The sequence below is a fragment of the Penicillium arizonense genome, assembly GCF_001773325.1.
Source record: "Penicillium arizonense strain CBS 141311 chromosome Unknown PENARI_contig020, whole genome shotgun sequence".
In the NCBI taxonomy this organism is placed as follows: domain Eukaryota; kingdom Fungi; phylum Ascomycota; class Eurotiomycetes; order Eurotiales; family Aspergillaceae; genus Penicillium; species Penicillium arizonense.
In genome coordinates this window covers 23,712-48,483 of record NW_019173297.1, presented here as the reverse complement: position 1 = coordinate 48,483, position 24,772 = coordinate 23,712, and the positions used below count along the sequence as shown (strand labels likewise).

Below are 24,772 nucleotides of genomic sequence, written 5' to 3'. Positions count from 1 at the left end.
TCGTCACGTAGTTTCAGGATAGGTCTGTTGAAACCCAATTCCGCATGCTTTGGTGAGGAAACAATGATAGATTTGGAATGGCATCTTGTACTGGCTGTGTCGGATTGTGAGGTTGAAAATGGATATCAGGCTTGCTGAGGAATTTCATGCCATGGCAGGTATTCTTTGGGATATTTATGGTCTTATGAATCAGTCATTTGAGGTATATAAGTTGGTATGGTTAACGGTTGACGGGGCACAGTTGACCAATAAACGTTGAGCTGTAAGCAGCCTGCATTGGCGCGCAAAGTGGATCGAGGTCCGTTGGTCACGTCCACTTTTATTTCTGGATCTATGAAGCCCTGTTTTACAACCGTCACTATTCCTAAGCGTCAAAGGGCGGTGATAGATATGACACCCAGATACCCCCCTGTATACCACGATATGAAAGAAATATACTTAGTTCGGGAAATCAACAATCCTCGCCTGTTGAATTACAAGACCCTTTCAGGTCAAAGTAACAGACCTCCCCAAAATTAGCGCTACCAAAACTCATTTAAAGCCGCTTAAGTTCTTATGTTTAAATCTTGAAGTAAAAGCAAAATAAGCTTCAATTTATCTGGACTATGAGATTTCAGGAAAAGGCAAAGATACAAGGATGTGAGGCAGGAGATCGCCAACAAAATTCGATATTTATCTACTGGTACTCAGGGAACTCCTCAGCAGTCCACACTTTCCAGACGAGTCTTTCCCCACTGACGGTGCCACTTCTCATAATATCCAGAGCAGTGCTGGCTCGCTCTAGTAGGGTGTTTCCTTCAATGACTCGTTGTTTGTTTGGTTCAATTGCCCCTTGAGAAAGGAGAGTTGGCAAAATATCCGGCATGAGATTGTCTTTCAGAAAGGCATTCTGGAGAGACTTTAGTAAATAATTTGAAGTATTGTGCATGAAAAATAACACTACTTACCGCTTCATAACTGTAGCTCACAATGCTATGGACCTCAACACCTGGTACCCAATCTGCCTCCTTGGAGACATCAGCAGACAACTGCAGTCCGTTCTCATCAGACGGGCCATTGATTACAACTGGTAGAACAGCTGCAACCTTGGAGCCTGCTTGGATCGCAATCTCTGAGATAGGAAGCAAGGAGCCGAACTTAGAGTCAACGCAATCAAAAACACGAATAGCCTTGGAGAATTTGTTTGCGTTCAAAAGCTCCATGATAGAATCTACAACATTAGGGCTGCGATAATCAATGACATGGGCCGCACCATATCTTTTGAGCTTCCCTTCATGCTTGGGGGATGCAGTGACGATGACATTCTTGTATCCCCAGTTCTTCAGAATCTGGACCGCAAACTGACCAACTGAGCTACCACCACCCCAGATCAGGATTGGAATTTCCTGGTTGTGAGACACAAAGCCTGGAGGGCAAGGCCATGGCAGCTGAATCTCAAGCTTTTCTGACAGAGCATGGAAAGCGGTCACAAAATTCGTGGGAATGGTAGCTGCAGCGGCAAGAGAGATTTCGTCTGGAATCTGTCCAACAATTTAGTCTTCTGATAACTAGAGATATATATGCATGAAATGTGCAACAAACCTTTCCAAAGAGATGTTCGGGTGCAGTCACGTAAATCTGTTGACCCTTTTCCTCTTGGGTGTGGAAGACGAATCCAAATACTCGGTCGCCGACCTTGAGGTGCTGGACGCTGGAACCGACTGCGACTACAGTTCCGGCAACACTGTCACCGAGACGTAAAGGAAACTGAGCCATCAAGCCGGCATCAACCTGGAAAACATCCAGCGGTGCGGATGGTATCCATTCTGCTCGAACTTGAATCTCATGCTGCTTTGGGGTAGCAGTAGAAACTCGCTGAAGCGTCAATGGCTCTTTGATGCCAGTAGCGATGATTGCGTGATGAGTAGACATTGTTGACTAAACGGAAACCTGATACTTTTAAAGTGATGTTTAAAACCAGGGCCATCTAATTGTGCTTTATATATTGCCGGTGTGGAGTAGAATTTACTGCTGTGGGTCGATGAACAATACGCTTACATTTACTAATCGAGATGCAACCCTGGAAATTCCTTTCTGCCTGCTATTATTACTTAAACTCATATAATTTAAATACAAGTGGGTCGGTTACTATTTTGATAACTGAGGTGGCCAGAACAGCCGCCAAATGAACCATCAATCTGTTCCTATTACTAGCATAGAACTTGACGCCAACGAAGTACTCTCTCACCTCTCTTCACTCTCCACTTATTAGTTGAGACAAGAATTTCAGGCGATCCTCGCAAAACCCATCCCCACTTCTTAGCAAATCCCTCTGTGACCTCCCAATTTCGAGGATCCCAAGGTGTGCCCCAAACAAGCAACGTCGCATCACTACGACGAGTATCCCAGAAAGCAGTAAGATCATGACACAACTCATCATCATCAAGAGAATCCCGAGCCAGAATTAGGTTGTCCCTCATTCGCGGGAAAGGGAAAGCATCAAGCCATGGATGATGCGGGACTTGCTGTTGCAGAGATGTTGCTCGTAGACTGAGAGGAACAGCATGATGGGACAAAACCGGACCTGCGCAACTGAGGATCGAGACTGCATCATCGCGGCACATCCACTCTGCACTCATGCCTAAAGCAAGGACATTATCATAGGCTGCACGCAGGATATTCATTCTGCTTAGATTGATAAGCTGATCCGCTTTCGGTGAGCTTTCTGTGAAATCCTTCATGGCCCTCCCTTCAAACTCATGCATAAGCTCATGTACAGTTGGAGGTGCGAATGTGCATTGGGCATGTTGCTCTGCAGATAAGTTGCATGCGATGACGGCGAGATGTGCGGATGCGTCAGCGTGACCCTGGCTAGTGTCGATATCCCTGATCTCATTGCCCCCAGTGATTCTACTTTGATGTAATCTTTCGGCTTTTTCTTTTGCCTCCTGGCGCAAACCTGTGTTCCAGAGCATTAGCGAAAAGGTGCGTACTAAGATCAAAAGACCTATCACATACGATATGCTCTTTGGTTCAGGCGATTTTGCACTCTCCGCCGTGTAGCTGAATTGGAGACGCCGGACCAATCGTCAATTGGGGAAAGAGCTTCTGATTGCGGTAGTCTCCGCTGCGACTTGGGTGGCGCAAGTGGTGTCCGAGACATGAAGAGCGTTAGGTCCTCAGCCGTGTGATGTCTCAGAATTCACGATGTGCACGTTGACGATTCAAAGATTGACAAGACGTGTAAGCGCTGAAGTGCAAGGTGCTGACCGACCAAGCAGCATTGGTCAGTAATTGCTAAATAGCGGTCCCAACCTTGAGGTGAGGCGATTTGCCCCACACTTTAAGTTGCTTACGCCCCACTCAACTCTATTTAAGCCAGCCAATGGGGCAATTCTAACCCCGGAGTATCAGAGTCTAATGTCCGTAAATTCCGTGGTGTAGAGACATATGTCCGTATGTCCGAACGCCTGTAGCAAGAGAACCAGTAGCTTTGCCGCTCCATAGACTGTCCAATCTAAGTTGGACGTCACTTTCGACGTGCAAGTCCCGAAGCAGCGAAGTAGAGACAAACGGACTGTCCTGGCGTATCTTGGGGCTAAAGTCAGGCTTATAAATTGACAAAAAAAAAGCGCATCCAAAGCCCTGCTGAAATCCAGGGCACCGCGAATCTTTTCATCTCGTTGGGCTGTATGATTCCATTTAAAGGGGAACAAATATCTGGAGTAGAAGTTCCCTGTGCTCCCGTCATCCAACCCATGTTGGACAGGAAAGAAATTGACGAGGATCGAGACTTGAGGGTAGCAAATCCGTTGAAGTCCTCTAGCCGAGTGTTTAGGGGTAGTGTTTAGAGATAGTGTCATAATACTTCAACAGGGACTATCAATTTGCGCAACAAGTCTGAATGGAACAGGTTGCCTTCCTCTCTTAACCACTATTAGGTAAAAGGTAGCCAAAAGTGCCTAGTGTTATTACGATGAAACTTTTTGGAAAATTCAGACATTGAAGATTTGATTTAGGATTCTGACATTTTGTCAAAGAACTAACTAATGTTTGTAAGACTGGAACAAGAAAAAGACAGCATAAGAATAAAGACCAAAAGCCGTTTTATACATCAGGTAAATTAAACGCCTAGTGCTTAACATGAAAGCAAAAATCCACACAACAAAATTGGACCAAACACCAGCAGAGAAAGAAAACTGTACAAAAGCGTAACTCAATGGCATTGTATTCTATGTCGGAAAAACAGCATATTCCGATAGATCGGCAGAAAAGCCAGGGTGATGACTCTCAAGATTGACAGTTTGTCTAGTGGCAAATCATAGGCAGAGAAATCGCGTGAGGATTTAGATCCTCAAATATGTTCGTGAAAATCCAAATCCCATATTTCCCATTGGAAATCCAAATGTCCCAAGTATCGTGTTTCGTTTCCATCCATTCCGTGAATTGTGAGCTTTGTCGTGAGCTCATAGGTATTATTCATTTCCCATTTGTGTCGTCCCGCTATAAGGGGGGTATGTCGCAGGTGAAGAAGTAGGAGTAAGTTATAAAAAGCAAAAACAAAAAGGAAGTCGTGCTGCTTGACAATTCGGGTCGATCAATCCGATCATTCATCGTCGGTCAGTTTCCGGATCAGGCTGATGCTCAGTATCATGACCAGGAGGCCAACTGTCACTATTACTAGTAAGACAAAGCCGAACCAACCTAACACCATGGCAGAAGATCCGACGCCACTCTTGACACTGCCGTTCCCCATGTCTTGGGCGATGGTACTTGCTGCGACAGACGCTGTGTGCTGCCATAGTACAGAGACGAGAACAAACACAGAGGAGACAAAGATCAGTGCTAGCGCAGCCTGAGACACGGGTCGCGAAGGGAAAGGCTTGACTTCACGCTCCGATCCAGAGTCATCAATCTCCTCGTGCCAGCCGGGGAAGGTAGCGAGAAGGATGAAGCAGAAGAAGGCAAGAATGACCGCGACAATGCTGTGTGATGATTAGCAAATGTCAATAATTTGGAATTTGATCGACTCACAGGAGGTATGGGAACACAACAGCATCCTTGAATGTAGATGCAACCCAGATCAAGTTAAGTGGGTCTTGGTCCACAGTGACAATCTCGGCCAGGGCTGTCGCATTGGCATTGCAGATGAATGAGCCTCCATCGGGCTGGACACAGATACCAAAGTACCCAACTCGAACTTCCAATTCCGCACCGCCAACAATGTTCGAGATGGCGGTTGCAACGTCTGGCTGCACTTGTGCGAGATCTCTGATAGGATTGTACTTTTCATAGTATAGCGAGATTAGGAAGATGTTGGGGATCTGTGGAGATGATGAAGAGCATCCAGCCAACAGCAGTGCTAGAAGATGTTAGTAATATTCCTAAGAAGTATAGCAAAGAATGTTTGGCAGGAACACTCACATAATAGGATGATTGCGACTGCGATAATGATCATAAGAACATGGTGGTACCCGATCATAGGGATGAAACCTGTGCCATAATTAGTTATAATGCCTTTGTGCTTTAGAATAAACAAAAGATTGTCACATACGGGCCCATTTTTGAGCGAAGGGGGTTGCCATTGTGCCCAACGATTATCAACACCAGGTTGACTGTTCACTTGTCTTGACTCACTTCTCGGATCCCCGAGAAGGAGTGTCTGGAACCGAATGCGATTTCAGAACCCAACCTTTTGCCTGATAGACCACTTGTTGAGTTGTGTGATGGGCGTCGATGACAATTCCTTCGGTTATCAAGATCGTTGGAATGTGGAGGAAGAATGCGGGAGGATAGAATAGATATCGGATCGTTCAGGTTGTGTTCAAGGTTAGAACACACAGGAGAATGCTCAAACGTGTCGATTCTCTGTGGTATCCGGTTCGCACCTGTGGATTTTTGAGATGGGTCAGAGATCTGTCTAGACGCCTGTACGATATACAGCGAAACAGGTGGAAAGTGTATGAAAGAGAGGAATGTGTAGAAGGAATGGAAGGGATAGGAAAAGAAGGGACCGTAGCTGGCACAAAATTCCACGTCACACTAAGAGTCTCTCAAGAATCTGGAGGCTGGGGATGAGGCAAGTGTATAGGAATATGGGAGGCTGGGCCAACCACCTTTGTTTACTCACCCGCTTCCCCAGCAACCTGGGACGACCGCCTTCCGCTCTCGGTAATTCTGCCCTCAGACACGGGCGAGAGGGTCTGTGCTAGGCCCGATCTTGACTAGCGCAGATCCCGATAAAGTTGGGCCCACCTGAAGGCGCCACGCGATTCACCCAACCTCGTAGATATTCAATGTTGGGCTTACAATCTGATTACTCTTGTGTCAGGCTTCCAATATGCTGATATTTCAAAGCACTATCCAATGCTGTAACAATATACCTAACAATATCAACACAGTTGCGCCAAATAGAACCGTAAAAAAAAGGCCAGTGGCCCAATGCACCCAACATGTTATCCCAATGCTCCCTAACCAATAGTGTAGATGCAGATGCCTAATTTGCTGTAAAAGAAAAGCGCTTGAGATCCAAAGGAGTGGCAGAGAGCCCAATGCTGGACTCTTCCTCATCATCCTCGCTGTCAGGGACGATCTGATCCTCGCTGCCTTGGGTACTGATGGTTCCCGTAAAAGAGGACTCTTTCGAGACTGGGGAAGATTGTTCGGCCCAAGTCCCCGCAGCGGCAGCATCCCGAAGTTTGGTAGGGAGGTTGATGGATTTAGAACGAGCAAGAGCAGCGTGTCCCATGCGCTGGAGAGGTGTCAGGCGCCGTTGAGCCGTATTTCCGCGTGAAATGCTGCCTATCTTAGGCGCCGACGGTGATGCGGGCTGGTGAGACTGGATCACGGGGATCTTCGTCATAGGGGAGCGAGGTGTGGCAGCCTCCAGCGTTGGTCCAGACTTAAATGTGAACTTAGACAGAAGAGTCGAGTTCTGTCGGTCAACGTGATACTCAAGAGCCTCATTGAAACTTGGAGAGTTGGTGGAGTCATCTCCAAGTGAATGGTGGGGTTTCTCCATATCTGTGTTTGTCGATGCCCCACTGTCTGTAGATTGGGAGGTAGGGGTTTTGGCTTCACTCTGCTGGGCAGGGGTTTCGGTATTGCTCTCAGGTTTGGAGCCACCCAGCCCGAGAGTGGCACTCGGGTCTGGAATGCTGGACATAATATCTTCTGCGATATCGTCAGAGAAGACATCCATCACGGATTTCCGTGGCTTTTTAGATCTAAAGAGCTTTTGTCCAGTGGGGCTAGTTTGTTCAGTGCTGGGGGCAAAAAACCGGCTGCGCGCGGTGGGACATGCGGGCAAGGAGTCTCCTTCAGTCTCGGAGCACAGTCTTTGTCTCTTGGTCGGTTGCAAAGTCGACGAGCTTGCGCTTTGCGCGAGGAAAGAGGACCGCTCGACACTCCGGATCATAGGGCTAAGACCTTGATCGGAGAATGCCCGGAGAGGGGTGGACCTAACAGAGTTTGAACGGAGGGGCGCCGGGTTGACCTGCCAGGAATTGTTAGAATTGCGGTCCAACAGTCGCTGCTGGCTGGGCGAAGGAGTCAAGCTGTTGGGATCCAGTTCGGCCAAAGGGGTCCGCTTCGGGGTAAAGAACGAATTGATAGGCTTTCTCGGCTTCAATTCGGAGGAAGTCCCCAATGTCTGGCGACGATTGATGCCAAGAGACCCTTTATTGGTAGACAGTGGCTTTATGCAAATGTGCTCCTTGGTAGTCGGATCCAAGTCACCCCGAGAGACACCTATAGCAATTTCGGGTTCCATATCTCCACCAATGTATGGCAGCTCATCCAAATTGATACCCTCTTCTGGCGGCGACAAAGTAACCAGCTTTTCAGCCTTGTGGCAGAAGACCCGCTGGTAAAGGAAAGTTAGCTCGGCCTGATTGAAGTTGGCCTGGTAGTCGGCCGGGACTCGGAATTGGCCCTCGAACTGGAGCATGCGTAGAGCTTTTTCAACAGTCTTGTGCTTGCGAATGACTCGGTACGCAGTCTTCAGTCCCATCTTCGGAATATTTGCCAAGTAATCACAACCACTCAAAATGCACATGCGTCTGAAATCTGCATCACTCCAGCCAACCAGGCTAACCTCACGACAAGCAGTGAAGTCAGCCCGGTTTATCTCAATGCATTCTCCATGCTGGTCCAGTTTGGAAAGCAACCGCTTGGCTCCAAAGACAAGCAAATCGGAGTCCTCTGATATGATCCCATGGATAACGCCTTGCTGCTCGAGATACACCAACTGCGCATCTGCCTCGTATGGTGCCACCACATATTCCACGTTCATTTGCTTCAATTCCTCAATCAGTTGGCGGGCCATGTAGGGCGTCACGTCAACAGCCTTTTGAAATTCTTGGTATGCCTCCGGCATCCTCCCTTTCCGTTGCAGTTCGAGTCCTAGAGCCTTGCTTTCCTGACGCCGCCGGTGCCGATCCTGCTCCGTGCCTGACTTGCTGGGCAAATTGTCGCCATCGAAGACGAGATAGGGCTTTACTCCGAAAAAGAGAAGCATACGGACTCGGTTGAGGACGAAATCGAGGTGCCTGTCATAAAATGAGCATCTTGATCATCGGCGTGTTTTGTGGAGATGTCAAAAAGCCATACTTCCTAGTGGGATTGTCCAGGACCAGATCCACGGAACAAGCAACGGTACCACGGTGCAGCCATCCATATGCATCAACTCCAATGGCTTGCCCACTAAATTTCTTGATGTGACATGGCTTCTGAATGGACTTTAGAAGCCCGTGAAGTCCTAGTCGCCATGTTAGGATTGTCCATGTGCCCTTGGTAAATCCCTAGCAAACGTACCTTTAATACCCATGGTGGACACCGTTCGAGGCACAGGCGGGCCCTCGTATTCAGGCAATAAATGGTAACATAGGCTTCCAATTTCGCAAGCAGCCAAAATGTAACAAATATAGTGTCAGACCCAAGTTGAAGATGAGTTAAACAGACGAGGGAGTAAATAACTCTACAGGAATGTTCGTTCCCATCTCGACGCGCAGGACGCGCTTTTGGCGAGTGGGGAAGGCGGTGATTTCGGGTCACCGCCCAATTCTGCAGGTGCATCCCAAGAAAATTATCATCGCGGATTATGGAGGGATCTTCTCATCAGAACCACAATCATGCCTGTTACTCTTTCGAAAGTGCATAAGCAGATTTCTAAGAAGCGTGGAGTTGTCAATGCGCTTCATGAAAACAGCCGCGATGCCCAGCGACTCCGCAAGGCCGGTGCTCGAGATGATCGATTGTCCCGCCATTCCGCCACTGTGCTGAGAGCCCGCCAGCCATACAGTGAGACATATTTACACGTTATCTACGGGCCACTCAACTGACTTGATTAGTGGATCGCATTGATCATATCTATGAGGCAGTGCAAGATATGCCCGACGCCCTTTCGGACGAAGAACTGGCTGAATTTGTCAAGAAGTATGTACTGCTCGCAATTACCACACTGTGCTCGAGGCTTACACCTATCAGTTACATCAACCGTGATACCCCCGAGATTGAGCAACTTCAATCCGAGCGACGCAAAGGACGCCCCCCAAGCAAGCGGGAAGAGGCCTTGAAAGAGCGTGTGCAGGCCGAAGATAGGGAATTCACCACCGGTCTCTGGATGCCCGACCTCAGTGATTCATATGTTATGACAACCTTGAAGGCCTGGAACAGAGATTGGTCAGGTCTCAGTGCTATGAAGTTCATCCGATTTAAGAAGAACGGAGAGAAGCTGGCATCAAGCTTCCCTCCCAATCGCATGTCATGATCACGATTGCTTTGATTTTTTTCACATTATTTAGTGTCCAAAAAGAACTGGGTTGGCGCATGATGGGTACATTAATTCTTTTAGATTCTGTACAGCCGAATATTCAAATATACCTCAATTCAACTGCATTAAGTAGATGTTTGAGTAGACGTAAAGCCGAACCGGAGAAGTCTTGGCATTGGCAACATCATCGGGTTAGCTCCTCCATCTTTTCCCAAGCTCTCATCTTCCTTCACCATCCCATATTCCATCTACGTTCACAATGTTGTCCCTTCGCACTATCTCCCGCTCTATCCCGCGCACCTTTTCGCGCTCCATTGCCTCTTCGGCTCTGCGCCCATCAACACTCGTCAAGCCCGCTCTGCGCCAGCCCTTGAAGCAGGCTGTCAAGCCCGCCTACGCTGCTTTCTCAACCTCTTCCGTCTTCAAGGCCCCTGCATCCGAAGGTAAGATGGATTCTTAGCATTGGATGGAGTCCGTGGGATTCCGGTGTTGCATGATCGCAGACTCGACGTATGACCTGAGGCTAACTTTCGAATGTTATTTTTTCTTCAGGCGATATCGACCTTCTCGCCAAGCTCGAGGATGAGCTGAAGCATGAGAAGTCTTCTGACATCCCCGAGTTCGAGGAGCAGCAGGAGAACATCGACGCTATTGTCAAGAATGGCGAGTGGACCGTTAAGGACGTTGAGGGTGAGCAGGAGGTTATTCTGTCCAAGAAGTTTGGCAACGAGACGTACGATCTCCACACCCTGATTCATTTACATTTCGCCTCCTTTATGCCGATAACAATGCTGATACAAATGATCGTTTAGCATCCGCGTCAGCTTCACCGTCGCCGACATCCAGAACATCAGTGAGCAGGACGAATTCGACGATGCCGCCCTCAGCGATGAGCTGGACTTCCAGAACCAAAACCAGGGTGCTGAGGAGCTCGAGCAGCCCGAGCCCAGCTTCCCCGCCCGCGTTAACGTCACCATCGAGAAGGCCAGCAACGGCGCCCTCTTGATCCAGACCGTCGTTCAGGACGGTGTCTTCCAGATCGAAGAGGTTTCCCACTTCGCCAAGGCCGAACTCGCCCAGGCTCAGACTGCTGAGAAGGACTGGGCTCGTCAAAGCCTCTACGCCGGCCCTCCATTCGAGAACCTCGATGAGGACCTCCAGGGTCTCTGGGAGCGCTACCTCGAGGAGCGTGGCCTCAACGCCGAGTTCGCCAACATGATCCCGGACTATATTTCCGTCAAGGAGCAGAAGGAGTACCTTCGCTGGTTGGATGGTATGTTCTCTGTCTTAGGTCGGTCGTGATTTTGAGACCTGCTTGCTAACTTTCTTTCAGCTGTCAAGAACTTCATCGGCGCTTAAATCATTTTTTCCCCTTAACCTATCCGACTCTCCCCTTTATCCTTCCGGAAAAGTCTTTTGATCGAGGCAAACCTGTTCGTCTCGAAGAAGCCCTTCTCCGATCTCCATATCCTGGGTCTGCTTTAGTGCTACTACTTCTGCGACTTGATTTGTACCAATATCTCTCAATATACAACCACTTCAATTGGAATATGATTGAATTAGTCTCTAATTTGTCATATAAAGTAAAGCAAAATATTACTGCTTTATCTTTCGCGACAATGTTTGCCGTGACATGATAATTTCCAGGTCCCGACGTCCCAACTATTGAAGATATGTTATGGTATAGAAGTCGTAGGCAAACTTGCACGTCTTCATGCCATCTGTATGCACGACTGATCAATTTGCTTCGCTATTTAAGAGTAATATCGGCAACTTAAGGCGGGAAATACCATATTCAAAGTATAGCAGAGATAGCTTGTTTCTATACTAAGACGCGCACGGAAGAACAGCCACTGATTGAAAAGCCCAATATATTCTATGAAATGGGAGGTAATTAATGCATATTCTGAATTTAGTGGTCAAACATTCACTTCCATGCAAAAAAAAAAAAAAACGCCCAACTCCCATCGAGAAGACAAGATCACCATCAAGGTCCAGAATACGATGATTGAAGAAATTACAGAGCATAACGTCATAATACTAGGAGGTACCACCATGCTAAAAAGCACATGAGCATACCTACATCCACTAGAATTCCATGGGATCCGCCTTGATGCCGGGTCCACTCTCGTCACGCTCACGCTTGCCTGCCCGCTCTTCTTTCACAAGCCCTGCGATGAACGAACGGAAGAATTCGATATATGGCTTGAGACTAGTCTTCTCGTAGTCCTGCAGCTTGCGACTACCCTTTATGTCAGAGCCGTTCACCGCACTGCCTTCGTCAGGAACTTCAGCTTCCGCTGTACCAGCAGGGTGCTTCGCATCATATTCGTCAATCTCCGCGAGCAGGTTCATCACTGTTGGGACGGACAAAGGATCGAAGTCTTCGGCTTTGCGGGGGTCGATTGGTACACAAATACGACCAGTACCGGGGTGAATGACGAATGGACTCTTCAGCAAGTGAATCATCTTCTTACTGACTTCAGCATCGAGACGCGGGTAGGTATATTCCAAGACAATGTCCTGCTTGGCGTCTCGAAGGGTGGCTGGGTTGAGCGTGCTGCTCTTACCAGTCTTGGCGAGTGAATCAATGTCAGCCCACTTGCTGGTGCTGGCACGGCCCGGTGACGAGTCCCATTTCTTCCGCAGTGATTCGTTCAAGGTCTTATCGGGCAACAAGGCCAGAAGACGCTCGGCCTGCTCGGCACTCTCGAATGTGTCTTGGTCGCCGAGCGTGGTTCGAGCAAAATCATTCTTGAGCAATTCAAGACTTCGGACAACATGGGGATGCAATGGTCGTTTGATGTTCACGCGCTTGCCGCTCTGCGAGCCACCACGGAGGATTTCGAGATATCCAGCAATGGCCCGTCGTCGATCATCTGGTAGATTGCGTGCACGCGGGTCGCAAACCCAGGCGTGAGCACCACGACGACCTGAGTATACCCACAGAATGTGTTCAAATCCAAAATCCTCCCGCAGGGCGGTGTCAATGACCTTGATTGCCATTGTTACGAATGACCAGCACTTGGCACAAATATTCGCCTTCACACAGCAAGTACGGATGTCGTCATAATCAGTCAAATCGATATCGAAAACCAATTCCTTCGACACGGGCTTCATTTGGCCGCCTCGTAGCGTTTTGCGGTCCCGGGGGTTGGTACTATAGACAGGTCCGATTTCGAAACGGGAAGGGTTCATTTTCAGGATATCCTTACGGAACCTTAACAAATCCATGTCAGTTCGGACGAAACGTAATAATCACGAGGGTTGCAAATGAGCCTTACAGGTCTGCAGTGGGGTATGATTGGTATCGGAGATAGGCGTCATTTTGGAGGGTGAGAGCAAACTCGCGATTTCCGAAGTCTTTAGTGGGTACAATTCCGTGGTTTAGCCATTGGAAAAGGTATCTGAAGGGGAACAGTCGTTGGTAGAAAGCAAGCATGATATCTTGGTCCACGCCAGAGGGCACAGGAGCCGGCCTTTTGAGAGTATTCGATCAGCTACACGGTCGTTTCTGTGCAAGACATCACTCACTCTTCCTGAGCTGCTGGGGATTTCATGTTCGCGTCTGGTGCGCTGGAAGCAGGAAACTCATCATCGTCATCGTCGTCGAACATGTCCGCCAGCTTGACACCGCTGTTCTCGGTCGAGGTTTCAACCGGAGGAGCGTCCGGCATCTCATCATCAGGTTGCGCTGCACCGGTAGGCGATACAGAGTGAGGCATTGTGAGGGAAATGGCGATGGCAGATGAACTGAGTTGCCAATTAACACCCCAAACGGGAAAGAGCGACGCGCGACGCGTGAGAGACCGTGCACGCGTCTGCCCTATGCCCTAAGTCACGTGCTGGACTAAAAAGGAATATCCTATGTATGGCTGCATTCGGACGTCTCTCCTGCCAGCCTCGAGGCAGTTTCACGTTGAAGTGACTAGTCGCGAAAAGATTTTCTAACTACCGCCGTTTGCGGACGCCCACCGTTAGGAACCTTGGATGACATTTAGACTTCCCAGGTAACCCGGTGGTTACCGGGTGTACAGCAATGGTACGACACAGGTCAGCACCTCAGATTGGCTGGGTTACTCCTGAGTTCAGTTCCTGGAAGAAACCCATTATCTGTTTCTGGCGACAGGTCCATCAACATGTTCTAGTGAAGACTTGACCACATCTGGTGCGAGAGCGAGAGCGACATCTCCTCGTCGTCGATGGCAGCCGACGACGCCACGATCGGTGATCCTCGATGAACTGCTTCCATCTAGAGACATTGTGGACTTTTCGGGATTGCCTTGCTCGGGCCATGGCCAAGCTCTGTACATTCTTTCAAGGTGGCACCCGCCAATAGGACGATTCTGCACCCAGTCGGATGCCATTCCCACATTCCAATGTACCCCAGACGACGCCCTCATTCGCGAATGGCCCTCTGCTGCTCTTGATCGACGGTCTTGGGGACTTTCGGCGGGGATGGACCTGCGTTTCCAGGAGCTTTACCCCAATCAAAGGATTCTCTACCTGTCAATTGTGGTTACCATCCCAATTTGATGTCCGTGCCAGACTAAGCCCCAGCCACTAGACTATTGACGGCCTCCGTGTCCGGAGAGTGTGTCCTTGGCTATGATAATTCTATAGCCAAAGTTCTCCATTCGGGCAGTTTTTGGTTGAGTATTGAATCAACACACTCGAATCAGATCTTCTTCAACTGACATTGAGGCGATTTGCAATCTAAATGAAGCAACATCCAATCAGCTAACCAGATGCTTGACAGATCTTGCAGATCCGGAACGGGTGCTGTCGATCTTCAAACTCCTTTGCTTCAAGTTTCCGCATTTGGCTACTATATGGAGACTTTCTGCGCTACTTACCGAAATGATACCGCAGACTGTCACGTTTGCATCTGACTCCACCATATCAAGGTATCATTGCTGAAAATTTTCATCCAATGGCCTTGCATTCGGACCTTGGTCATCCGCCGTTGGGCTGTCACTGTTCCTGCATTCAGCCTTAGATGGTGACATTGTGGTTCAGGTCTACCTTTTTTCTCCTGGGCACGACCGTGGCACGTACGCCCATCATGACTGATCGCAAAGGACATATAAACTCGCGTCTCTCCTGTCGAACTTTCTTTCTCTTCATCCATTCCATCTTCACTCGTTATCTTCAAGTTCGTTAGGCAAGACCTTAATTTCTCGAAATGATCAACTCCGTTGCTCTTCTGGCCCTTGTTGCCAGCCCGGCCTTTGCCGGTGTCATGCAGGCTCGTGGCGAGGACTTCATCCTTCCCGCCGCTGAGACCTCTGCTGTCGTTGCTTCCCACCACGCTGAGGGCTGGGGTGAGACCTGGTCCAAGTCCACCTGGACCCGTCCCACCGACAAGCATGAGTCGACGACCACCCCGTGCACCACCTCGACCACCTCGACTCGCAGTCACACCACCTCGACTCACACTTCGACCACCCCGACTCACACCTCGACCACCCCGGTGCGCACCCACACCACGTCTCACACCCCTGTGAACCCGGGCACCACCAAGACCATCACCATTGTGACCACCACCTGCCCTGGTAAGCTTTTCTCAACCGCCTTGACTCCTAATCCATCTGCTAACAATGGTCCAGTCACCACCACTACCAGCACCTCGGGCTCCCACACTTTCACCATCCCTGTCACTGGAACAAGCACCATCACCATCACCAGGACCACCGTCTGCACCCTGTGTGAGGAGAAGCCTTTGACCTTCCAAAACGCTACTCAGCCCGCCACTGCTGGCCCCACCGCCCCTGTCCAGACCACCAGCGCCGTCGTGATTCCTTCCGTGCAGCCCTCTCCTTCTCAACCCGCTTCCTCCATTCCCGTTGTGCCTGCCCAGAGCCAGCCCGCTCCTTCCCAGCCCGCTGCCACTCGGCCCGCTGTCCCTGCTGCCTCCCAGCCCGCTGCCTCCGTGCCTGCTGCCTCGGTCCCTGCTGCCTCGGTCCCTGCTGCCTCTGTCCCTGCTGCCTCGGTCCCTGCTGCCTCGGTCCCTGCTGCCTCCCAGCCCGCTGAGACCCACCCCGCTGTCGTCCAGCCCTCTTCCACCCCCGAGCAGCCCTCCGCCCCTCAGCAGCCCGCTGCCTCGCCCAAGCCCAGCACCTTCGTTGGTGCTGCCTCCAACGTGCAGCCCGCTGCCGGTCTCCTTGCCGGTATCGTCGGCCTCATGGCTCTCCTGTAAACCAGTTGAGTAACTACTGATGGCCGATCCACCCTTCGGGTGTGATCTGGTTGGGGTTGAGCAAATCCCCCAACTTCTCAGTTCCTGACCTCTTCTGGTCTTCGTGGTGTGGATCAGAGAGTCCTCATGGGATCTTGAGTATCAATTTGTGTCTGTCTTGTTATATGCTCCGCTTGGTCTTCTCCTCTCCTGTTCTTGACAGGGCCGGGAGTTGGGAGACAAGAGTTGCTTGGTCATTTCGAGATTTTTGTCTTTTCTAATTTGTCGGACCTATAATAAATACGCTAATAGTAATATATAGAGTCTTATGCTGGATTCTTTTCTCATTTTATGTTCTTCATTGACACTAGTATACACTTAAAAAGTATTTGCATTCAAATAAATTTGCTTGAGTTGTTTATTTCTGCATCAATGGTTCCTATCAACTTCAGTGTTCGACTTGAAAACTTTATCGACACCATGGCTGCCGCACTATTCGTAGTGAAACACCGCTATGTATGGCTCTACCTTGATTTTCCTACCTCCTGCGGGAATCCAAGTCGAACTCTGTTAACGGATATCCGGTTTGGTAGCAAATTCCACGCCGATACCGCAACCGGCACAATTTCCCTAAGTTGATACCAAACACTGTCTGTAGAACAGGGCTAAATATGACGTCGCCTTGTGGCAGTGGCCTGTATGAGAAAAGTGCCATTGTCGCTCTTGGAGAACACAGCAGATCCCGCACCACCCTTTCCGGCGACAAAGACACTCGCAAAATTATTGAATAGGTTAGCCGGCTCAGGGCCATTCCTCTCCGAGCGCTCGCAATGACTATCGAACAATTTAATAGCACATAACGTTACCCGTCTTCGACCAGCTTGTTACAGATGGCGCCGAGTCCATCATTGCTAAACTCGGGAATTACACTAGCAAACGTATATCAGCTCTGGACTAATAATATCGAGCTTCTCCCGAAGATACCTTCTGTACATAGGATCTGCGTAAGGCCAGGATGGCAGGAAGCTTACGAGACAGACGTTTGCAAAACCGCAGTTGTCAGGCAATTATAAAGTCACCAGCATTTACTCTAATGGCATGTTCAAACGCCGTTATATCAACTTCGTGGACTAGTTAACGTCGAGCTATGTCCCTCTTCGGTGCTATTAACACCATCAAAGCTGGTATCTAGGCCACCGGTACCGTCTCGATACTTGGCACAACATTCTCCACCAGGTTTTGCACTGAGAAGGGCTAGCATTGCCACTACCTTAGGAAGAAGGTAGATCTTAGCAGCCGTCAAAGGGTCTATTAGTGCCGAAACTGGTACCAAAGCAAACATCGGCAGCAACTCTTTCACCACTGCAAGTGCTCCGTTTTTCAAGAGACAGTGATTATGGAGCGGAGGTATCTTATTTCGCTATATCTATGTTCGGAGAATACCCAAAATCTCCACATGCTAGCTATTCTCCTCTGAGCTAGCTGTAAATCTTTACTCTGCTGGCGTAATGTCGAGAGCTCTGAAAAATGAGTCCATTCAGCGAGTCTCTGCGCTATTCGGGTTTATTGTTCAGCCTTACTCATCCTTTACTCGGTGTACACCCGCGGGCCCATGAGAGAGAGGTGCCTGAGTTGTCCGAATGTGGTTTACGTAGACTGAGCGGTCCAAAATGATCAATTGAATCAACGAAGTAGAAAGAACACAGGAAAAGGAAGTAAAAACGAGATAAAAACGAGACAAAAGGAACAAGCAAGATCCGTTGGGTCGGCGGATGGGTTGATGGGGATAGGAGATGGGGGAATATAGACGTAACTATCTATGATCCACGATCTATGAATGATACATGTTGGTGTTTGTCTTCTAGCAAATCAACAATGTATATTTTTTATAATGTAGAACCGAGATTGTTACTTATGCACTGCACATATACAAGTCTAAAACAGAATCAACTCTCAACGCAGACCCTGCAGCTCCTGCTCAACCTCAGCCTTAACAATCTCCTTCACACCCTGCCAACCAGCCTCACGGCCAACATCCGTGACACGGCTCTCCCGCTGCTCAATACCAATGAACTCCTGAGGCAAGATCTCAGTGAAGTCATAACCATTTTCAGAGCGCAGAGCGAGGTCAACAGCGCTAGCGAACTTAGCCGGGTGAGCAGTTGACAGAGAGATATGGGCAGCACCGGGGTTACGGGCGATAGAGCGGCGGGAGGCAGCAACACCAACAGCGGAGTGGGGGTCCAGGATGTAGCCACCGGTCTTGGAGCTCTTAGCGCTGCCGGCGGTGAGACCCTTGGGGAATGATGTGGAGTAGATATCGCGGATAGTAGCGATGGTCTCGTCGTTGCTGACGCGCTCGCTCTCGAAGTCGACCTTGGCGCCTTCGAGGACGGCGCTGGGGACTTGGAAGCCGCCGTTGGTCTTGAGGTCGTTGAGCCAGCCGCTGACGCTGTCGCAGGCGTGCTGGCGGCGTTCTTCGGCTGAGCCGGTGGTGGCGGACTGGTAGGAGAGGAACCAGAGGAGACGCTCGAAGTTGCTGCTGACGAGGATATCCATGGCGGGACTGTGGGTTTCCTTAACTCCGTGGTCTGCAGGGGCGTCGAGGGCCTTCTTTGTGTAGTGGCCGCCGCTGCGGAAGAAGCGGTCGAGGATGTCGTTCTCGTTGGTGGCGATGACAAGCTTGTCGGCGGGGAGACCCATCTTCTTGGCGAACCAGCCGGCCAGGATGTCGCCGAAGTTACCGGAGGGAACGACTACGCGGACCTTGGAGCCCTTGTTGTAGGCGGGCGACTTGATCAGGGAGAAGTAGGAGTGGAAGTAGTAGGTCATCTGGGCGAGGATTCTGCACCAGTTGATGCTGTTCACGGCGGCGATGTTGTGGGTGGTGTTAAAGTCCTTATCGGCGAAGAGGGCCTTGACGATGTCCTGACAGTCATCGAAGGAGCCCTCCACCCTGAGGTTGTGCACGTTGGGGTCGAGGACGGATGTCATCTGGGCCTCTTGGATCTTGGAGACCTTGCCGTTGGGATATAAGATGCTCACGGAGATATCCTTCTTGCCGCGGAGACCGTAGATAGCGGCCGAGCCAGTGTCACCCGAGGTAGCACTTTGAAGAGTCAGTGAAATGCTCTAGTATAGGAAAAAGAAACAGTAGTTCTCACCCAACAACGGTCAGATGGTGTCTGTCCTTGCCAGTCTTGCCAGCGTTCATGCGGGTCAGGAAGTATTCAAAGGTGTTTCCCAGGAGCTGAAGGGCGACATCTAAAGGATATTAGAACAATTCAATAAGGGCGAGAAGGGAACGAACCCTTGAAGGCAAAGGTAGGACCGTGGAAGAGTTCAAGCAGGTGTAAGTCCTTCTCCAAGTCAACCAAAGGAGTACGCTCGGCGTGACGGAAAGTCGAGTAGGATCTTTGAATGATATCCTTGAGATCATCGGCGGGGATCTCGTCGCGAGAGACGTAAAGCGACATAATCTCGAATGCCAGCTCCTCGAATGTCAAGTCGCGCCACTCGGTCTCCCATGAGGCGGGGAGGGCAGGAATCTCCTCGGGAATGAACAGACCACCATCCGAGGACAGGCCCTTGAGAACAACATCCTCGAAAGACAACTAGAAACAAAACTGGTGAGTTAGTAGCCGTTGCGACAGTTTTCCATTTTTTTGTATCGGGGTCAACTCACTCCGTACTCCGCACCCCGGGTGCTCAAGTATTTTTGTGATAGTGTTGGAGACATGATGGGCCAGAAATGGAGTCAATTGGCATAAAAGTAAATGATTCACAGAGAGAGAGAGGCGCAAAGAAGAGGAATGATTCATCCCACCGCGGGGGCACTGTATCCCAATGCGGACTAGTGTCTCCGAGAGCGGCGCCGCTCACGTGTGCGGCCTGATTGGCGAAGAAGATGCGGATGAAGAAGTTGAGGTGAAAGTGAAGAGATGCACGGAAATTTACGGAATAATATATTAGATGCTATTAAATAGCACTGTACAGCGAGATGTCAAGTACAACCCCCATATCTATAGTCAAAACACCGTTCTATTCATGGTCTCATCTCTATATCATCTCTATATCATCTCTATGTCTTATACCTTTTTACTGGTCATTGACAAGCACGTAGCGGTAGCGTGCCTTACCATCCTCCATATCAACAATGGTCTTGTTGGCATCCTTCATAGGGATCTCCTCAATCCAAGGGCGAATCCCCTTCTCTGAAACAAGCTGGAACATCTCGCGGATCTCGTTAGGGCTACCAACGAGCGAGCTCTCAAGCTTGATACGGCGCATCAAGTTGCGAACAGGAGCGAACAGACCACCATCCTCAGGAAGGCCGACCTGAACAAAAGTGCCACCGGTCTTCAAAAGACCCAGATACTCGACCATGGGCATCTATCTAGAATTAGCTCAATGCCCACCGCAACACAGTCGACGTAGAGAACGAACTCACCTTAGTAGAAGAAACAGTAGAAACAATCAAATCCAAAGACCGAGCATTGGCAGTAGCCCAGTCCGGCTCGTCATCAGTAGCAATGTACAAATCAGCTCCCATCTTCAACGAATCCTCCTTCTTGTTCATCTTGCGCGAAATAGCCACAACCTTGTCAGCCCCCATAGCCTTAGCAAAAAGCACACCAAAGTGACCAAGGCCACCAACACCAATGATACCGACACGCTTGCCGGGACCACAGTTGTTGTGCTTGAGAGGACTGTAAAGAGTCACACCACCGCACAGCATAGGCGCCGCATCAGCAGAAGTGATAGCATCGGGGATCTTGATAGCGAAATGGCCAGGCACACGGTTGTACAGCGCATATCCACCGTACGACTTGTCGCCGTTGTAGAAGTTGCTGTTGTAGGTGCCGATAACCTTCTTGCTGCAGTACTGCTCCAATCCCATGGCGCATTCTTCGCAGTCACCCTGGCGGCCGAGACAGGACTCGCTCTGCGCACCGACGCCGACGCGGTCGCCGATCTTGATGTCGGATACTTGGCTTCCTACGCGCACGGCGGTGCCCACGATCTCGTGGCCGACGCAGCAGGGGTAGTCGGATGCTCTCTGGTTAAGATGGTTAGTATACTAGCCCTAACCTGGTAATTGCGCATGAATTGGGTTTTGAGTTTAGGGCCTTTTAGACTCACCCAGCCACTGCGCAGAGTGTGCAGGTCAGAACCGCAGACACCGCAGTGCGAGATCTTGATATCGATGTCGGTCTCTTCCCACTTCTTGGGAGTGAATTCCTGCCAGACCATGTTGCCCTCGCTGGCCGTGGAATCAAGGCCCATCCAGCCTTCGAACTTGTAGTCTGTCGCCATGTTGGAGATGTTCTATGTAGATTTGACGGTGAAAATGCTGAGCCCTGTCTCTGGGGCCTCTGGGGCCTCTGCCCCATTTATATCCGCGGCAGTGGGACTGACCCAGAGTCCACATTTTTCGGAGCTGGAAACTTCGGTGTCCTTTGGAAATTGGTAAGCCGTTCTACCCCGACGGGATATCGTGAAGTTGGAGTCGGGATGGAGACTCGGCGTGTCTGATAAGGGCATGAATTGGGCACATAGACAAGAACCGCAGTTGCTATATAGTTCCTACTGCTCATTGGCACACCTTGTGATCGGTTTGGCTTCTATGTCTCTTTTCCCGCTTTTTTCTATTTTTTTCTATTTTTTTCATGTTTTTTCTTTCCCTTTATTTATTTATTTTTTTTGGCCCCTCGGTGGAGCCGAGCCGTCCACAGGTGTATGAGGGAGAAAATTTGCTACTGTACATGATGTACCATCACCTCATCACCGCTATTTATTGTTCTATCATCATGTTTCTACATGCATGTAAAAGTGTTGATGATACGTCATACATATGCAGGTGCTCTATAGGGCGTAGCCAAGCTTTACCACGCTTATCTACATGCAGCCACAGCAAGAAATCGATATTTGAAAAGGCAAAGAAATGTACATGCGAGCCTTTTGAATTCCGTTGGAGAGATGCAATCAAAATTAAACACATAAAGACACCAATCTATTCGTTCTGGCCAGATCCTCGCTTGCGAAACACCTGGACATAACACCACCTAGCCCGTAGAGTGGACTAGACCTAACTATACCACTCTAAAAGAGCGACAAAATATCCTCGTTAGACTTTTTGGTCTGATTGTTTTCTGAAGGAGCCGCAGGCGTGTTCCCTGAGAGATCCAGGCCAGAGAATCCGTTCATAAGATCAACACTGGCGCCGCCGCCGTTCCCGCCGCTCGATGAGGGCTGGGAGGGACCCGAGTCGCCGAACACCCCCAATAGGTCATCTAGGTTGTTGCTGGATTGCGGTGCGGGGGCACCAACTGCAGGGGACTCGACGCGCACGGGGGTTCCGCCCAGACCCTCGAGACCGGACATGCCGCTAGACGGCTCGTTTCGCGCCGAGGCAGGGGCACCGCCGTCGAAATCGATGTCCAGCAGGTTCTCGACGTTGTTTTGCGCCTGCGCAGGTGCGGAAGAGCCAGAGACGGCTGCGGCGGCTGCCGCTGCAGCCAATGGGTTCTCGCGCGCGTTCTGGATTTGTTCCCTGCAGATGGATTAGCAAAATATTTTGGCAAAAGTAAGAGGACGGGTACATACTCGATAGCAGCGCGCTGGACAGCATCGGCACCGAACCGGCCAGCACCGACAAACTGCTCTGGGGGCTTGTGGTAGACGGAAGAGAGGGTGGACAGCTCAGTAAGGAGCTGGTCGAGGAGTGCCGGTGGTAGTGAGTGGATGGTGGTGACAATTGGAGGCTTCTCCGAGAGCACAATGTTCTTGGTCGCATTCGAATCGCTGGTGTTGGACAGAAGACGCCAGTAGATGTAGGCGCGGTCACGGACATCCGGGTTGTCGTTCTCAGCAGTGGCTGCCTGAAGCACACGCTGCACCAGACCTTGAGCCTTCTCGGGCCGCTTGAGGAAGAGTTTCACAACCGCGGTAAGAATCTGCAATTGGGTCGAAGAGAATTCTTCATTGAATCCGTCAACAAAGCCTCCCAAGATATCACCCGCATTGCTGATCTTCTCGGCATACTCTCCAACAATCCAGATAAGAGCAGCTCTGGCATTTGGCTCATCCAGCTCATCGATGCACTGGCACAGAGTGGGAATAATTCCTTCGTAGCCAGGGTATTTCCGGAAGATGTCCTTGATGACAACAATCGCTTCCTGAACGACGTAGTTCACCTTCGTGTTGATAAGGTCCAGCAATGTGTTGACGCAACGCTCGCTAGCGCTCTCAATCTTGATCGCGACCTGTCCAATGGCTCGGACGGCTCGGCGGACAAAGTCCATATCAACTTCGAGGGCATATTCCTTCAATTCAGCCAGGAGCTGGTCTACATTGCGGTCGTTTGCTATGCGCACCATAATCTCAAGCTTCTGAAACTTGACATATGGCGGGTCATTGTATTTGCAGAAAAAGACACGGAGCTCCTTTTGGAGAATATCGGGCTGCTTCTGCAGCAAAAGGTCAATATTTCTCAATGCCACATATTGCACTTCGGGAGCCGACGAAACCAGGGTGACTATCCAAGATTAGCAAAGGAAATGAACTTACTCCAGTGGGAATACATACCCAATGGTGGTGCCATCTTCTTGAGGTAATTCTTTGCCAGTTCAGGGTTAACGTTCTTCATGTGTAAGAACACAGCCTTGACTGCCGCAAGAACCACACTAGAGTTGACATGCTGGAACTGAGGCGCAACTCGCTCGCAGATATGCTCGGACTCCTTAACATCAGCCGTCTTGTAGTCAGCCAGAGTGGAGAGAATAGTAACGCGTCCCCATTCTGTGCACTCATTCAATGCCATGAGCATTTTCCGTAGAGTGTTATTCGTAATTTGTAGGGCCTGTGTCTCAGGGGCCGTATGGTGAATCTCAGACAGCGCAGTCACCGAATTCGCCACGACCATTGGGTTGGGGTCACCGATCATCTCCTGGAGCATTTCCAAGAATCCGTTCTCGAGGGCCAGTGCCGGGTTGAGGTCGAAAAGCTTGGCCACGCAAATCGCAGCGGTTTTGCGGACATACGGCGACTCGTCTCGAAGGGTCTTGCGGAGAGGCTCTTCCATGTAGTCCACCATCTTTTCCACTCGAATACATCCCATTGTTCGGATTGCCAGCGCACGAATCAACGGGTTGGGGTCTTCAGAGTCTTGTACGAAGGTGTTCACGGCGAGAATACATAGGTCAGGGTGGGATTTGGCGTAGTTCCTGCGATTGGGATTCCACCGGTCAGCACACGTAGCCATGTTGAGGCGCGCCATGAAACCCACATGAGATAAAGGTAGACCAATTTCTTCTGCTCAAGGTCTGCCGTAGCAATGTTTTTGAGCACGTCCGGGAATAGAGCTGAAACATCCTTGCCCAGGGTCATGGCCATAATGGTCTTCTGAATGGATTCCTTCCTATTGTGCTTGTCAGTCACCCCATCCTCGCCCTAGACCCAAAGGTGCATAAAGGTGATCAAATGCTTTGCTGCTGGACATACCGTTCATAGGCATACTGGGAGCTGTGACAATGGTCAGTATCATTGTTATTTCATCATGCCGAAGTGGACAGCGCATTGTGGAGGGGGGCCGCATACACAAGGCCAGCTCGCAATTCAAAGGTCTCTCCCTTGCGGGGCACCGCAAAGGCGCCGCGAATCTTGTTCATCGCCATGACGAAGTTGTAACAGCTTCAGCCACGACTAGGTCGTGCCTCCGCCTACTCGGGGATGGAAGTTGAGGGTTGGGCGACTGCGGGCGGGATAGAGCTTCACGGTTCGCGCGGGTTCGAGGAATATGGAGGTTGTTGGAATATCCCTCTGAACAATCAAGGAATAAAAGA

At 50.1% G+C, this 24,772-nt stretch overlaps 11 protein-coding genes across 11 annotated transcripts; 3 read left to right on the top strand and 8 right to left on the bottom strand.

Annotated features, from left to right (window-relative positions):
- Window positions 1-676: 676 nt before the first annotated feature.
- On the bottom strand, window positions 677-1,911 carry PENARI_c020G05288 (zinc-binding alcohol dehydrogenase family protein; the record flags this gene model as incomplete). The annotated part of the gene is made up of 3 exons (XM_022635001.1): window positions 677-889; window positions 948-1,520; window positions 1,582-1,911. 3 exons carry the CDS (start codon window positions 1,909-1,911, stop codon window positions 677-679), a joined length of 1,116 nt encoding a protein of 371 aa, XP_022485075.1.
- Window positions 1,912-2,172: 261 nt separating this feature from the next.
- PENARI_c020G00260 (bZIP transcription factor) lies at window positions 2,173-3,142 on the bottom strand (the record flags this gene model as incomplete). Its single annotated transcript, XM_022634918.1, has 3 exons — window positions 2,173-2,177; window positions 2,228-2,938; window positions 2,998-3,142. The coding sequence occupies 3 exons, from the start codon at window positions 3,140-3,142 to the stop codon at window positions 2,173-2,175; spliced, it is 861 nt and encodes a 286-aa protein (XP_022485142.1).
- A 1,443-nt stretch (window positions 3,143-4,585) lies between these two features.
- On the bottom strand, window positions 4,586-5,564 carry PENARI_c020G06522 (Fig1 domain-containing protein; the record flags this gene model as incomplete). The annotated part of the gene is made up of 4 exons (XM_022635022.1): window positions 4,586-4,964; window positions 5,014-5,341; window positions 5,404-5,472; window positions 5,534-5,564. The coding sequence occupies 4 exons, from the start codon at window positions 5,562-5,564 to the stop codon at window positions 4,586-4,588; spliced, it is 807 nt and encodes a 268-aa protein (XP_022485095.1).
- A 911-nt stretch (window positions 5,565-6,475) lies between these two features.
- On the bottom strand, window positions 6,476-8,806 carry PENARI_c020G02498 (putative exonuclease; the record flags this gene model as incomplete). Its single annotated transcript, XM_022634961.1, has 3 exons — window positions 6,476-8,528; window positions 8,590-8,737; window positions 8,794-8,806. The coding sequence occupies 3 exons, from the start codon at window positions 8,804-8,806 to the stop codon at window positions 6,476-6,478; spliced, it is 2,214 nt and encodes a 737-aa protein (XP_022485136.1).
- A 304-nt stretch (window positions 8,807-9,110) lies between these two features.
- On the top strand, window positions 9,111-9,748 carry PENARI_c020G01802 (translation machinery-associated protein 16; the record flags this gene model as incomplete). The annotated part of the gene is made up of 3 exons (XM_022634949.1): window positions 9,111-9,279; window positions 9,330-9,414; window positions 9,466-9,748. 3 exons carry the CDS (start codon window positions 9,111-9,113, stop codon window positions 9,746-9,748), a joined length of 537 nt encoding a protein of 178 aa, XP_022485224.1.
- Window positions 9,749-10,010: 262 nt separating this feature from the next.
- Window positions 10,011-11,110, top strand: PENARI_c020G12301 (MAM33 family protein; the record flags this gene model as incomplete). Its single annotated transcript, XM_022635127.1, has 4 exons — window positions 10,011-10,194; window positions 10,304-10,484; window positions 10,564-11,024; window positions 11,085-11,110. The coding sequence occupies 4 exons, from the start codon at window positions 10,011-10,013 to the stop codon at window positions 11,108-11,110; spliced, it is 852 nt and encodes a 283-aa protein (XP_022485079.1).
- A 729-nt stretch (window positions 11,111-11,839) lies between these two features.
- PENARI_c020G11113 (DNA primase subunit PRI1) lies at window positions 11,840-13,476 on the bottom strand (the record flags this gene model as incomplete). The annotated part of the gene is made up of 3 exons (XM_022635107.1): window positions 11,840-12,971; window positions 13,036-13,230; window positions 13,286-13,476. 3 exons carry the CDS (start codon window positions 13,474-13,476, stop codon window positions 11,840-11,842), a joined length of 1,518 nt encoding a protein of 505 aa, XP_022485024.1.
- A 1,460-nt stretch (window positions 13,477-14,936) lies between these two features.
- On the top strand, window positions 14,937-15,950 carry cspA (putative cell surface protein; the record flags this gene model as incomplete). The annotated part of the gene is made up of 2 exons (XM_022635002.1): window positions 14,937-15,306; window positions 15,361-15,950. 2 exons carry the CDS (start codon window positions 14,937-14,939, stop codon window positions 15,948-15,950), a joined length of 960 nt encoding a protein of 319 aa, XP_022485056.1.
- A 1,932-nt stretch (window positions 15,951-17,882) lies between these two features.
- PENARI_c020G01552 (threonine synthase THR4) lies at window positions 17,883-19,668 on the bottom strand (the record flags this gene model as incomplete). The annotated part of the gene is made up of 4 exons (XM_022634944.1): window positions 17,883-19,038; window positions 19,094-19,193; window positions 19,240-19,543; window positions 19,615-19,668. 4 exons carry the CDS (start codon window positions 19,666-19,668, stop codon window positions 17,883-17,885), a joined length of 1,614 nt encoding a protein of 537 aa, XP_022485121.1.
- Window positions 19,669-20,027: 359 nt separating this feature from the next.
- On the bottom strand, window positions 20,028-21,245 carry PENARI_c020G10147 (NAD(P)-dependent alcohol dehydrogenase; the record flags this gene model as incomplete). The annotated part of the gene is made up of 3 exons (XM_022635087.1): window positions 20,028-20,321; window positions 20,380-20,988; window positions 21,072-21,245. 3 exons carry the CDS (start codon window positions 21,243-21,245, stop codon window positions 20,028-20,030), a joined length of 1,077 nt encoding a protein of 358 aa, XP_022485215.1.
- A 786-nt stretch (window positions 21,246-22,031) lies between these two features.
- On the bottom strand, window positions 22,032-24,604 carry PENARI_c020G06140 (putative AP-1 adaptor complex subunit beta; the record flags this gene model as incomplete). The annotated part of the gene is made up of 6 exons (XM_022635017.1): window positions 22,032-22,482; window positions 22,536-23,466; window positions 23,517-24,154; window positions 24,217-24,348; window positions 24,432-24,452; window positions 24,528-24,604. 6 exons carry the CDS (start codon window positions 24,602-24,604, stop codon window positions 22,032-22,034), a joined length of 2,250 nt encoding a protein of 749 aa, XP_022485063.1.
- Between the last annotated feature and the right edge of the window lie 168 nt (window positions 24,605-24,772).